The following is a 16,157-nucleotide window of genomic DNA, read 5'->3' on the forward strand; positions in this document are numbered from 1 at the left end:
AAATTGGAGAATATGGGGTTGGGGTATAAACTATTGGCGTGGATAAGAGGATGGCTGCCGGACAGATATAAAACAAAAATTCGTATATGGGGGTGGGGTGAATCTGCAAGATTCAAGCAACCAGTGGTGTGCCTTAAGGACAGTCATTGGTCCACTGTTATTCAATCTATACATTAATGATATTGAGAAGAATTTGACGTGGCATACAGGTATTTGCTGATGATAAAAAGATAGGTAGGGTAATCAGGAATGCTGCTGATATGCAGTACTTGCAGAATGATTTGATATCGGTTCAGTGTCAGTATATGTAAAGTCATTAACTTTGGCATGATTAGATATCCAATGTCGTATTGTATTGGTGTGATTAGGCTAAAAGAAACCGATGGGCTAGGGATCTTGGAGTGTTAATAGATAGGAAGTTGAAGTTCAGAGGCCATGTGGCAAAGATTGCAAATACAACTTAAAAGATAATTGCAATGCCAAAAAGGAACGTTCACATGTAAAGGATGTGAAATGAACAAGGCCTTGATAAGACCTCATTGGACTATTGTGCGCAGGTCTGGTCTCCTGGTTTCCGTTGTGATTCTGAAGAGAGAGTGCAAAGGAGAGTTTTAAAAATGACATCAGGATTGTGGAATATTGATTGTGAAGATAGATTGAGAATTTGTAGACTGCAGACATTAGGAAATAGGAGAAAGAGGGAAGATATGATTGAGACTTAAAATCTGAAAGGATCATACAGGATTTAAACTGATGGAAGTTTTCAATTTATGGAGGGTGGGAAAAGGAAAAGAGGGCATCCTTGGAAGCTGAGAATGAATTCCGCTAAAAAGGGGATGAGGGCTAGATTTTTCTCTCATAGAGTGGTGCATGATTGGAATGGATTGCTATTGGATGTTTTGAGTGCAAGTAGTGAATGAATAGGTATGGCAGCCTGGTACGAATAGTGTGGCCTTCGTGATGAGTTCCTGGCTCCCTGGATGGCTTTCTTAATAATAATAATAATAATAATAATAATAATAATATATATATATATATATATATATATATATATATATATATATATATATATATATATATATATATATTATATATATATATATATATGCTTGTTGTAGATCTATAAAAACTGTAAATGTTAATTTATGGTCATTTAAGGAGATACAAACCAATTTGCCATCCTTCATTTAAAATCACTGGCCGGAAAGAGACTACAATCACCCCATCCTCTCTCTCTCTCTCTCTCTACTATTACTTTTGTGGATTATCCATTTATATTTTCTTTTTCAATCTCGGCTCACACTTCCTGATGTGGTTTCTTTTTTTATTATTTTTCTGTTTTATTTTTCTTTCCCAATCGATGTGCGGTTTGATTCATCTATTCAGGCCAAAGTGTGTTATTTAAGGTTATTCGTAGCCGTGTGATATTCGCGCATAACTCCGAGGGTGTCACTGCAAAAGCGATAAATACCTCTGTGGCCAGAGGATATCGTGATAACAGCCACTAATACAATCCACTCACAATAAGAAATGCTCCGAACCAGAAAACTGCATTTTCGCACATACAACAAAGAATCGCAGCGCGCATTGGCGCCGTGCCTGTAGATGTGACATTAAACTCTCGTGGCCTCGCTCCTGGCCTCACGCCAAAAGGTGATAATGGTAACCGTTACGAAGATGCGGCCGTACACAATCTTTCGTTGGTACCAGCGAATATATTAACGGACACAGGCGCGCGTGTTTGCACACTAAGGTTGGGGGAAGAGGACATTCCCACCACTTAGATGGTAAAATGAACTATGAAGAAAGTTAGCCAAGGAAGTTATTAGAATTAATGATGCAGTCGCCGGAGTTAATTAAGGTGATAATCGTCCGACTGCAGAAACCGTAAACTACACTTTACGATTCGGAATACATGCTTTAATGTAAGTGCAGAAACTGGACAACGTTTACGCATATCTCGCTATCCATTTTTCTTCTTTCATATTTTTCACATTTATTTTCTTTTTCAATCTCTCTCTCGTTCCATTTCTTTCACGCCACTGTGTTAAACTAGATTATTAATATCTGCAGCGTCACCTGTAGCATGTAAACTGTACATTCTTGAAATTTTATTTAATGTGCGTTAACTATTTTCGTTCGGCATTTTAGTGTTTTAATTATTCTTGAAACGGACAAGTTTTCTGATCAATGTTTTGAACATCCTTTAATTTTAACGAGTCATCGGTGATCTCAAATCATCTCACTAAATTAATTAAAGCAAAATTAAATTATTCTAAAATTAAAATAATAACAACGACAAAAAATTGCAATTGAGTTCAATGGCGAATTAATATGTGTTTTCTCTGCAAACGATTATAAAACGTTCTTTATTTTGTGACATATCGATAATGCAAAAAGCGTGGTGTATTATTTATTTATTTATTTATTATGTTTTTATTTATTATTTATTTTTTACTATTTCACTGTATTTGCAAGTTACAGCGTATTCAATCAAAAACATAAATGATTTTTAATAAGAACCGCTTCTAGTTATGCTATAATAAAATCAGAAAGAAATACATTCTTCAACATTCACGAATTAAAAATATTTAACACACAAATTGCGTCTCAGTAATGAGTCCCGAAGGTAAAATGATCTAGAATTCGAGCGTCACAGGGAAGGAACTTTGACGTTTCTCTCCACTAAACCCGAGTTTTTCATATAAAGTCTAATTGCTCAAAATAAACGCAGATAACAGATGTAATATAACCCATAGGTTTAGTTGATTCTGATGTAATTCCATTCAAATCGAAGGCAATAGCGTAAAAGTTTTTTTTTATCCAAAATTTTATACATCACAACCAATACTTATTATAAAACGATGGATATGTTAAAAATTCCTATTTTTTAAACTTTTATAATAAATTAAATATAATTTCATATTTAAATTATAAACATAAATTTTATACTTTATATATTTTTTTAAAAAATTATTTTTCGAGACAAAAATAAAATGACAATAAATACACGTTTATTCACTAAAAATAAATATTTTATATAAATTTATTGTGTGTATATAGGAGGCGGAAGTGACGGGAATCAATCGACCGTGAGATGCCGTGATTGATTCACTCAATCCAATACCCTTGGAGGGTAATGGATGGCAATGCTGTAGCCAAAGAAGTTCTAACTGAGGCTAGGCTATTGCTGTTACCCTCCTTCCATGATCAGAGCTTTAATAGCTCAATAACTCCTTATCCTTACACTGGTCTCTACAGATAACGGGGAAGATGAAAAACATTCTTGCTTCGTCTCTTTAAGCCAATCCTTATAAGGATAAGGAGGCGGAAGGAGATGCGGTGATTAATACCCTTGGAGGGTATTAATGGATGGCAACCAACGAAGTTCTAACTGAGGCTCGGCTATTGCTGTTACCCTCCTGCCATGATCAGAACTTTATTTATATTTATATAGCTCAATAACACATTATCTTACACTGTCCTCTACAGATAACGGGGAATATGAAAAGCATTCTTGCTTCACCCCTTTAAGCCAGTCCTTTTAAGGACTAATATTCGAACAGATACGAGCAAAACTGTTTCTCTTGTATCAAAACATTGGTTTCAGGTTTATTAAAATCGAAGTAGATTGTGTATAGTTAAATATACAATAAAACTCCTGATAATCATATCAAGGTATATACACGGGATTTACCGTTTTCGCTAAAGTGTACTTAATTAGTATATCTCTTTCACCTTTTTTAGTCTTGACAAAGCTAGACAGTCTGTTAGTGAAACTAGTCGACGTTCTTGTACATATGTATATTAAACCGATGGTCTTATATTCAGAATAAGTTTTTGTGTTTATTTAATTAGTATATCTTCGAATGGAGAAATGACGTTTTTGTAGTTTGCATAAATAAAAAAATAAAGTACTTTTGTTTTAATTCTCTCTCTCTCTCTCTCTGAAGTTTCTAAGTGTTAGAAAGGAAGCTAGTGAGGACTGTCAAAAATAAAAGTGAAATAGGAGACCAGAGAATACTTCTGGAGCAATACGTTGAAACTAGCATTGACATCCCACAAGGAAATATCTGCGCTGCATTTGATTGATCCGCTAGAGTCATCGTCAGCTTCACGAAGTGTATCTGCCTTTGACATGTGCGATATTTATGTTAATACACGTCTTTCTTTACTTATAGTCTCCGAATGTGATGTACATTGATGTCATCGTCAAAAACACCGGCAACCAAGTGTTCTGAACAGTTCGCTAGTTCTATTGCTGTCTGTAATTTGCATAATGAAGGCTATAGAATACCGATGGCTCTGTTCTTTTATTTATTTTTTAAAATAATCTCATCTCTGAGACATTGTCATTATTTTAAACCTGTTTACGTTTTACATATAGATAGCCATAGCAAATACATCTGGAGTTTGTCATCTTGTTGAGTGGGCTTGCTTTACATTTCATCCAAAATATAAAATGTTTATTTGGGCTTTACTTGTCGCATAAGATCAAAATTAATTGATAAAAACTATTCGCTTATCTTACGGAATATATTTATTAAATACGATATTTATATATAAAATATATCAGTCTATTAACATGCTGGTTGACATATTGTAAAAGCAGAAGTTTATCAGAACGCTTCAAACTTAACACTGCTACAGTAAGGACATCTCATTAATCGGAAATTAGAGTCTTACACGTGTTTCTAAATATTAAAAGGAAAAAAAAAACGAAAGGAATTTGAATATTAGGCTTAAATAGGTAATCTCAAAATAAATCAATTGTAATAAGTTATAACATATAACTGATTACATATACCTGATATAACACGGATACGTTACATTACCATACACTTATTGATATTTGATTTCTTTTTAAAGTTAGTCATAAAACTAATACACAGTTATTTTCATAAAATATCAAGGTATGCCAGGACTGATCAAAAATATCTGCGAGTGATGTTTTCCCTTCTTAGCAATGTGAAATGAATGTATCGAATGAACAATGTGTGTGTGTGTGTGTGTGTGTGTGTGTGTGTGTGTGCGCGCGCGCGTGCATTACTGATGCTTTTCTGGAGGACCGTCTGTGCATTGCTGAAACGTAAGGACTGAAACCAGAATCACAACAATGGCTCAAACCAGATACAGTGGTATCTCGCTAATCCGAACTAATAAAAACCGCGGTCTTTCGGATTAGCGAATTCCCCCCCTCAAGAGACAACAATAATTAGCGTTAAAATAATCAGATTATTTTAAATAATCAGTTAGAAAATTATACAGTACACAAGTTTATTTTAGTAAAAAATTTAGTTTGTATGTACTGTATTGTTGAGGATTCTGATTTAATAAAATTGCATAGTTTAGTAAGTAACTTAATTTGCGTAAAAAATATCACTTTCTTGCACACAACACAAAAAAAGTTTTATTTCTATGAAAAAAAGTCACTGATTTTCTTTTGCTTCTTTGAAGCTAAACTTTTTTCGAATGCTTCTTCTCGGAGCTGCATTAGCAACAAAATTTTGTGGAATGGCGTATCCTTCTGCTTAGCCCATTCTATATATTTATTAAACTGTCAACCGCTTCTCCATGTTTCACTTTTTTTTATTCGAGTTCTTTATCGTCATCATAGTCTTCTAATTCATTCTGTAGCGTCATATTTATAATTTCAGCATCTGATTTGATTTCGAATTCACTTTCGGTTCTACCTGTAATCCATTCCGTGACATCTGTTTGTGAAATTTCGACATCTGGATTTATATTTTAAACTAAATTATGCAAGTTTTGAATTTCCTCTTTTTTGTGTATCACTGTAGTTATCTTGGTAAATTCTAGAAGGCCACAGTTTTTTCCATGACTCTCGAATTGCTTCAAGTTTTTTTACTCATAGAATTACTTCAAGCAATTTTATACATACTGTACAGTATAAAAAAGCAAACGTTAACACACAATAAATCAAAATACGCCTCCATTATAACCGTGCAATAGACAGTATAAAAAATACTGTACTGTAATAATAATAAAATAAATAATAATAGTTAGAATAATAATTTTTAATTAAAAATAATAGTACACAAAAGAATAATGAGTAATAAATAATTTTTTTTTCTTTCAAACCACAGTTTGGATTACTGGAGGGTTCGGACTAAAGAGGTTCGGATTAGCGAGCTACCACTGTATTCATATTTTATTGAAGGTTCTAGTCTACAAGATTCATTTTTCTTAATTTTTTTCTCTTTCTTTAAGTTATAATATCACGTTCATGAAATCCAGGACGTTCGGCCTCTGGGTATGTTTCGGTACTCAGGACCAAATATAGGAATTCTGGGACTGTCACTGGTAAAGCGGCTGTCCACCCATAGGAGGACCCATTTTTCCAAAGCATTATTACCCTACATAAATCAATATAATCTGGACCACTTTAGAAACAAACGCAAACAAACCCCATTCAAAACACTTCCACTATTAAACCCAGTTTTGTGAATCGTTGAACAGATTATGCACAAAAACTCAAAAATTCACCTTTTCTACAATACACGCAACACAAATCTACGCCACTTCTATAACAGTCAATATAGCACTTGGCAAAATGCCAACGTAATGTTCAGATAAACGATGTTGCTAATTCCTTTTGACATAATGATCTCTTTATTCCAATAAACACGTGAAATTATATGCTCACAGGATGTACATACGAGAACAAAGAGGGTCGTAATTTTCGATAGTTAAAAGTAGGCTCAATAATAATCTGTGGAATATTATTTTAAAGATGGCATAGTAGACCTATTAAGTAATCGTATAACAAGGTATTGCGGTATCGGCCTGCCATTAAAACGTATTTGCGCCGTAGAGATTTGTATTTGGCTTCAAATGGATTTCTTCTTTCTATTTGAAGTGTATTCCGTTCAGATAACTACTTCGAATTGCTCTAAAGGGAATAACGTAGCATACTTACTGATGACTGAGAGATAGATAGATAGAGAGAGAGAGAGAGAGAGAGAGAATTAACTTGTGTACAAGTCATCTATTGATTAAGTTCCGACAGAAAAAATGATTAAGAAGCATAATAATGATTGGAACTCATAGATAAACTTCATGCTGAGATGCAAGAATAGAACAGGAAACAACAAATGAATCTGCTGGGAGAAGAAGGAACAGCAAACACGGCAGAAGACTAATGACGGGCGTAGAAAATGAATGTTCGTCTATCTCCTCGAGAAGTTACTTCTAAAGTACAAATATTGCAGCGTTTCTGAGTTCTGCGTTGATTTTTATTTGACTTATTTGCATTGGGTTTATATATAATGTATTTTCTACTTATCCATCTAGGAAAATATTCATCATTGTTTTAATCCTTCTAGAAAATTACTTTTAGCGAATGCTATTTTTATTTGTAACAATTCCACGTAGTCGAGTTTGCCTCCGGTGTGCAGTGATCTTCATTCAGTCCGAGAAGCATGTAAAATAATTAAATTCAAAAAAAGATAATTACGTGAATCCACAAGAAAGAATAATAAATAATTTAAACCACGTTACTAACAGTGTTTTGTACTTTATCTGATAAACACTGTGATTACGTAAAACCTTGAAAATAAAGCTTAGAAGAACGGTTACTAAAAGATGCCGTCTATTTTAAATTGCTCTCCAGTATGGAAAAAGAAAAAAACATCTTTCGGAAATCTTTATTGGCACAATGCCAACTAGAACAATACCTCTATAAATATATATTTTCTTTTCAGTAAATGAACAACGTTCTCCAATACGCAGGAGTTTTTGATTTTAAAGGGAAGTATAGAGTTTTAAAATAAATCGTAGGCTCACCTCCGTTTATTTGAACAACAAAAAATTAATTTGCAAAACTATCGAGCAGGAAAGTTAGATGAGCAAAAGAACAATATTAAATGAAAGCTGTCACTTCGCTAACCAAACGAATTTTTGCGCTTTCTTACGTAAACATGGAAGTGCACGCGAATATTTCAGTGATGCAAACGATAAATAGTAGTCTCTCACGCTATTTAAATTGGGAAGCGTATACAACAACAACAACAACAAAATCTTTTGGATAAGATGGAATAAAAAATTACCTTCTTTTAAATTGAAAGTTGAATTTCTTTCTTTTTTTTTTAATTACGTCGACTAACTGATAGAGATTATGATAATGTGAGAAAAGTCGGTTTGCCACACTTGATTTACATATGTTGAAAACATTTTGACAATGGGTATGTTTCATTAAAAATAGTTATGCATTTACGACGAAAAATATGTGAATTAAAATTATTTTGGGAAGTTGGAGCAAACTGATTACCTTGTAATTCCGTAAATAACATACTTAAAGAAAAATGAGAGAGAGCGAAAGCAACACAAAGAATTTATGCACCTTCACTTCTCCAGTGACGTCATGATTTGAGTCATTTACGACGCTACCTGAATTAAGTAAGCATTCACCACAACATCCTTTCATGAATAAAGGAGTGGTTTATGACGTTCCATTTAGATCTGCATTCATTTAATAACCATAATAAAGGCTTTCAACAAGCCTCCCATTACTTGACGTAAGATGCTTGATCCAGATTGGCATTTCTTTGCAAGCGACGCTCTATTAAATTCCAGCTTAGGCCTACCAAAAATATCTTTCCCCGCGCAAATGCTTTATTTCTTTTTTTAAAGTCATACGAACGACTTTTCGTACCGAATTACCAAAATCTTATAAATTAAACATGTAATCTATCACAAGAGGGAGCTGTGATCGATGACATATCTTTTAGGTTTTGGCGATAGTTAATTTGGATTTTAACGAAGACAGTCGAGAAGGTCCGAGGTGGTGTTGTCATCTATCTTCATTTTGACCACCCAGTCACTTACAGCATCGTCACTCATTATGGGCCTCCAACTTCTTAACACAACGCAAGTGAATAAGCACTAGGGTGGTTTGCAGAAAACGCACAGTGTAAAGCTCTTGTAACATTCATGAAAGTTGAAAGAATGACAGCGAAAATCATTTGTCTTCTGCGTGTATTGCATTCGATCAATGTCTACATGTGGAGCGTTCGCCACTTGAATACATCAATATCCATATTATAGTTGCCATTAGGGAAGCACTTCTAGATGACATTTACAACCGTCCCCTGTTTTATATCACTTTTTTTTTCTTGCTTCTACTAAGTAATGATTTTCAAACCCTATCTGATTTTTCCGAGGCAAAAGGAACGGTGAAAAAAGAGGGGAATAATTCACACCATTTTTAATCTCATATCTTATGGCTACAAAAGATTTCCTATTCATATGTTCATGTTCATATCTACCATCTACTAAACAATTAATAGTGTAAATTTGATTTGGTTTAATTGGATGATTGTATAAATAAATATCTACTATCTACCAAACAATTAATATATACTGTAAATTTGATTTGGTTTAATTGGATAAATAAATATAAATATGAGATGGTTTGTTATTCTTATCATACACTACAGAGTAACTAACATCCGTATTTTTCTCGTTTCGAGATTTAATGAGTAAAAACTATTCATACAGTTAAATAATCAGTGTTCAAGCCTGTTGAGTTCTATAGTATAAAGAGTTAAGGGAAACGTTCCTGTGCTGAAAGAAAATGAAGCATTTTTAACACTCCTATATCATAGCATAAATGTAAATGTATTTTATTACTTTTTATTTGTTTAATTAAGCACATACTGTATTATGACGACGTATAGACCAAAAGGAAATGTAAACTTTGGTTGTACTTGAATGACGACGGGATGTATTTTAATTTTATTTTAAACTATAGATTAAACAAAAATATACATATTTATAAAATATAAAAGTATATAAAATATAAATTAAAATCACAATTAAAAATTTATAATTTTAATTTATTTAAAGTTCTTTTTAAATGTTTTATATTTAAAGATTTTTTTAAATTTCAAAATACACCATTTTATTTTTTATATACAAAATAATAAGATTGCTAAAGTCGAAAATCAGTTCGTTTAGATGTTCATGGTAAGGTCTAAAATTTTAGTATGAACATGTTGTCGAGACATTGATTTATCCATAAAATATAATGCAAACTTCTTTAAATACTTTTTTGTTATTGCCTGGCAGGAGATCACAACAGTTCAGAACACCTATTTTAAACACAAAAACAAAAGTAGACCAACAAAGAACATACGATGCAAATAAAGTTAATTTACACCTTATGAATTATACAAACAGTGGAAAAGTCACTTAATACATAGCTAATAAACGAAGATATTTAGATTAAAATAAAGAAATATGTGTTCTAAATAGTTAAAAAAGTTGATCACCAAAAAATAATAAATAAATAATAAGTTAGACTACTTTACGGAAGCTTTTACCAATACAGTATTATTTATCATTATTAACATGAATATAATCATGTAGAGAATTCTAGCTTTCTGTTTGATTCTGATAGTTAATGTATGAGTTGAGAGGGTTTATCGCGTTTCTAAGATGTTTTTCTCTCCTTAGTATCAGTAGCTGTAGTATTTTTTTCATTCGTGGTTATTAGAAGGAATTATTTCACGCATATTTGAACGCGATTAACTGATCTCAAAATGATAACAGGGAATATTTCCTATAAGAACTTTGACTCCTATTATCTGTCGATACAAAGGGACCGAATACGACACCTTTGTGTCGTATGACAGTCCAATAAACCGAATGAAGGAATTTTTACTTTTCTCCTGCAGGAATCCAACAGATCGATTAAATCAGATTAATCTATGCCTTTAAGAGTGAGTTCCTAATAAACTGTAGGCAACAACAAAGTTCGTTAACTGTGTAAGAAATCGGAGGATTTTTTAAACAAATGGGAACGGACAGTCCTGTGTGATCGCACAGAATCTCTTGGTATGGACGTAGCTATCTTAAAAAAGGTTTGGTGGGTAAGTCAGAAATTTGTGTTATGTCTCTCAACTGCGAGAACTCTACAATCGTTGTTGAGGAAGAAAAATCCAGCTCCTCTTTTCATCTGAAGATTAACATGGTTTGTCTTCTCGACAAACTGAACTAAAAACAAAGGAAAAGTCCATCTTGTCCTAAATTGAATCCAACTGAGGTCTTTCTAATTAAACAAAACTGACCACACATATGGGGTACGCAGTAAGCAAATATATACACAACTCTTTGTATTTGAATAAAGATTGAGGATTTATAGGACTACTGGAACATTTTTAAGGAAAATGGGGTGGGAAGAATTTCCAAAAAGTTATGGAAACCATTTATTTTTATGTTATGATCACCTGATACACATGCGTCTGTTCATGCTATAGTGCATTAGTACGGTAGATGAACAGACATTCGTTAACATTGAATATGAAGACCTGCAGAGTTTACGAAAGGATGGCTTTTTCCAAAGAACAAGAGGAAGAAAAATTTGATCTCCGAGTTTGAAGTTGAACTGTGAAGGTGTTGAATAGCTGATGAACATGTTTTAACATTTAGAACAGTACTGTGAGAGCCTCCGTAGCTCAGTCGGAAGCCCTTTGGTCGGAAAAACCTGGGTTCGATTCCCGTCTATGGCCTGAAGAATCTTTATCTGATCTCTTTCGACTAAACGTGAATTAGCCGTCTCTTACGGAAGGTAGAGGGTTTTTTCTCCCGGGAACTCCGGTATTTCGTCCCTCAGAATAAGCAAATCCTCCCCGTGACCACACACGGGTTTACAGTCAAAATACATATTTAGAAGTCCTTCATTGGAGGGCATAATCTTAACCGGTCCTAAGGGACGGGTGAGGAAAACTGGTGTTTGTTTGTGAGGGGGGGGGGGGAAGAATCACACACGATGACAACAGCAGAATTGTGAGAATTATTGATGCCAAAATTTTGAAAATCAGTGACTGCAGAAATATCTGCACAAACTTGCACAAAGTAAATGTCTTATGAAACGGGTGCGAAAGATGGTTCATCGATCAAATTAAATGATTCGTGGATTTTTAGGAACATTACTTTAATCGCAAGAACAGTATTCGATGGCGATTCTAGCTAAGCGATTGAAGTAACAATCGTTTAGCTAGAATACTGCATAAAAAAGAGAAAACCTAATATTTTTGATGCCCACGATAATGACACTTCTGATGTGTTTATGTCAATAAACGTTGGATCGAGTAAAATACCCCTTCCCCCCCCCCCCAGACACCAAGAACATAAATATAAATTTTTATTACACAGATTTGATATTGCCGAAAGTAAGAATGGAAGAACTGACAAAGACGGTTCTTTTTTTTTTGTGAGGAATAAGCCCAGATTGAGAAAGATGTGCTATCAGCACTGGAACTACGGAATTGGTTTGATTAAATGAAGCAGGTCTTTGAATCGAAGAATTAAAGCGAATTCTTTTCGAATTCTTATCCAGAAGGAAACCAAATGGATCTTATTCGTTGGTTATATTACAAACCTGATGAAAATGAAAACTTGAACTTTAAAACAGCTAAAATAAACAATTAAACAAACAAGCTGGCAGAATTCTTAGTGTTATTTGCTCTTTTTGCCACGGATGCGTACCCATCGCTAGCTGCCTCAATATTTCACTTCCCACTATTCAATCGCCAGGCCTGGTGGGCCGGTTGGTGACGTATCCACTCTCCAACCAATAAGCTGCAGGTTCGAATCGTACCATGAGCATGGATGTTCGTAACTGTGTTAGTAATTCTGCGTGAAAAGGGAGTTGCGATCCTGTCATGCTTTTCTTTCAGCAGAGACGTCTCCCAAAATCCTATGAGGTGGCTATACGGCTCCGAAAGAGAAGGCAATGGCGACAGAATAAAGTCATTCATCTGTGAAATCTTTATTCTCTTTTGGAAATGCATAGAAGGAGGTATATGATCATACGTATATATGACTTTCAATTAGATGGAGAAATAAATAGACGAATGATAAAAATGCTGATGATGATGACTATATATTCTGTAAGTACGATGGAAATTACTCTGGAATTTCCAATGTAAGAATTTCACATTTGCTCCAAGCGTATAAACAATGCAAACAAAATGATCGCTAGTACGCAGAATGTGTACAGTATGCACATGTTGACAGAAATGATTTTTTGGAGGAAATTCATCGCATACATTTGGTGGCAAATCCCAAAGGTGGCACACTTTATGGTTCCTCCACATCCAGTAAACCGTACGTCACAAGCAGGAAAGGGGGGGGGTCGGAAAAAGAAAGGGAGGAAGTACAGATTGATGTGAAATTCATACGTCACCGATGCGGCACACTTCCGGGTGCTGGCGAGAAGCGTCGCCCAGTGGCACAGTCGTTGCTGAAAATCATTCGCTGTAACGACAGCCATAAAAGGCAGAGTACCTCGGGTTTCGGGGACATTTTATGTAGGTTTACAGACGCCGCGTTCGATGGGCACTCGGTCCTGTTAGAATTGCAAATTGCATGCAGAGAAGAAGAGATATACAACTGTACAGAAGCCTTTCGAGTTGAACAGCTGCGCATAACCTTCGCATTGCTATAAAGTATTTTGTGTTTCAAATGTTACGCGAAGAATACACAACGATCGGATAACTGTGTTCTAGAAAATCATCTTTGCATCAATATTAAATCGACTTTGAATATGCTTGCTGGCATAAAAAAATGCGTGACATTTGCCACTGGGTTACTTTTTTCTGTAACCATAAAGCGAAAACCATTTTCGAGAATTGTATTTGGCAGACGACATTCAACAATGGAATTTGCTATTTTATAGTTTAACAATCCATCCATTGTTAATAATGAACTATACATTTGGTTTGCTAATAATGAAATATACATCTGTAACTGTTTCACAAACGGATTTCAACAATGTTCTATTTTCATAGTCTAACAATCAATTCTCGATAATGAAATTTGTATTTGGTTTATTAATAATAAAATATACATCTGGAGTCGTTTGTTGCAAACGAAATTCAATAATTTTAACAATGGAATTTTCTATTTTCAGTTTAGCTAGCAATTCTTGATAATGAAATACACATTTAGTTTGTTCTTGGTTTTATTCGTTGACCGGATATTGGTAAATGATATGCACAAATTGTCAACAAGTTTCACCAGCTATTCTGTCTGGCTTCTTCAAGACAAGTAAAACATACACACTAACGTTTGCTAGTAAAAAAGAAGAATGGAGTAACACAGTCAAATAAATTAAAACTGACGCGTAACATCATAAGACTGTGTTACTCCAGTCTTCTTTTTCACTAAAAAACGTTAGTGTGTACGTTTTACTTGTCTTGAAGAAGCCAGACAGAATAGCTGGTGAAACTTGTTGACAATTTGTGCATATCATTTACTATACATTTAATCTATTAATAATGAAATATACGTCTGGAGTCGTTTGTGGCAGACGAAATTCAACAATTTTAACAAGCGAATTTGCTATTTTCATAGTTTAACAATCAATTCGTGATAATGAAATATACACTTGTTTTATTAATAAAGAAATATGCATCTGGAGTCGTTTGTGGCAGACTAAATTCAACAATTTTAACAAACGAATTTGCTATTTTCATAGTTTACAATCAATTATTGAGATTGAAATATATTTGTTTTATTAATAATGAAATATACATCTGGAGTCGTGTTTCTCAGACGAAATTCAACAATTGTAACAATCGAATTTTCTATTTTCATAGTTTAATCAATCAATTTCTTGATAATAAAATATACATCTGGAACTGTGTTTGGCAGACGATATTCAACAATGAAATTTGTTAATTTCATAATTTAATAATTAGTTGTTGGTAATGAAATATACATCTGAAGGCATGTTTGGCAAACGATATTCAACAATGGGATTTGCATAGTTTAACAATTGTTAATGAAACATACGCCCGGTTTTGTATGTAAATGAATTTAGATTAACTTTGTTATAAATTTCTTACTTCTTTCTATGAAATTTAATCCCTCGGTCATGTACTTCATTGTTTAATAGTTTTAATTGGCAGCCATCCTTTCTTTGAACCTTAATAAGCCTAGAAACGATATTTTTCTGTAGAATCGCTTTATAAACGCACGAGGGTGAAAGCATTATTTTTGGCTTACAGTGAATCCTTTGGCTGTTAGTGGAAGCGATGCAAATTAAAAGATGAATTTTTATTATAATATTTTTTTTGTTTCTATTATCCCTTTGTTAACCTCAAACTTTAAATAATTAACTACACAAACTTTTAATACTTTTAGAAGTAAAAATCCATTTAATGACTTTATGGATTGAGCAAATTAATTAACAAAGCGATCACTTAATTATGTCCGCATTTAGTTTAATTAAGTTCTCTAGGATGCTTTAATTTTGATCGCAGCTCACTAAAAAAAAAGAGATGGAATGAAGTGAGAAGAATTTTTTACACTACATGTGTCAAGAGCATAATGTGGGCCAAACAAAATATTACAAGCTGTCTTTTCAGTGGCGTAAAAAACTACACAAGCTCCCACCGATGGCAAGAAAATTGATGCGGAGGTTGCACGCGGAAATTGATTATTTTTGAAAGTGCAAGAAACAAGAAAGATTCGTTAACATCAAGGGGATCTTGAAAGTGCACGTGAACATATTCGGGGTCAAAGATCTTTGTCTGTTGTCAACATGTTTGTTTGTTTGTGTGTTTTGCTTTTATCTATTCATCCCCCTCTTTCATTGCTCTCCCACATGGGACTTATTTGACAGGTGCCCTTTAGAAAGAAAATTTCACCTTTTTCTTTTTCTAACTATGCGGTCTCTCACCTATCTACACACGCATCCCGCTTTATATTCTACCTCTTTCTTTTAAGCTGTATCGTTTGACGTCACAAAATGCAAGCATGCTCATCGTGTCTTCCTACACTTTTTATGGAACCAGGAAACGACACCAATGTTTCAAAACTGAAATTTTGATTACACATTAGTGTAAACAAGGATCGATTCTGAACTAAAAAAATCCACTGATTTTTTTTTTTTTTTTTTTTGTAGCCTTACTTTCTTTTGTTTTGGTGTTAACTCTTTTAGCCACATTTAAAGGATTTCAACAACTTATTTAAAAAATAGTTTTTCAATTATTAGAGCGTTCCAATGAATCTTTTTTTTTTCAGCAGACTTAGGCGCAATATGTGAACACGATTTTGCATTAGTGTTGTGAGATGTAATATACGTGCTTCCGTACATACACTGCGATAGAGATTTCGTCTCTTGTTTG

The 16,157-nt window shown here is 33.8% G+C and overlaps 1 protein-coding gene across 1 annotated transcript in view; it reads left to right on the forward strand.

Annotated features, from left to right (window-relative positions):
- The window catches only part of inaE (inactivation no afterpotential E), a 317,391-nt gene that overhangs the window by 109,418 nt on the left and 191,816 nt on the right, over positions 1 to 16,157 (forward strand). Inside the window, exon 4 of the mRNA XM_090413252.1 lies at positions 5,206 to 5,229. Within this exon, the coding sequence (XP_090269378.1) occupies positions 5,206 to 5,229 (24 nt within the window). The remainder of the gene's footprint in view (positions 1 to 5,205; positions 5,230 to 16,157) is intronic.

Source organism: Typopeltis vanoorti, chromosome 23 (assembly GCF_054136105.1).
Source record: "Typopeltis vanoorti isolate ZY-2024b chromosome 23, IOZ_Tvanoo_1.0, whole genome shotgun sequence".
Classification (NCBI taxonomy): domain Eukaryota; kingdom Metazoa; phylum Arthropoda; class Arachnida; order Uropygi; family Thelyphonidae; genus Typopeltis; species Typopeltis vanoorti.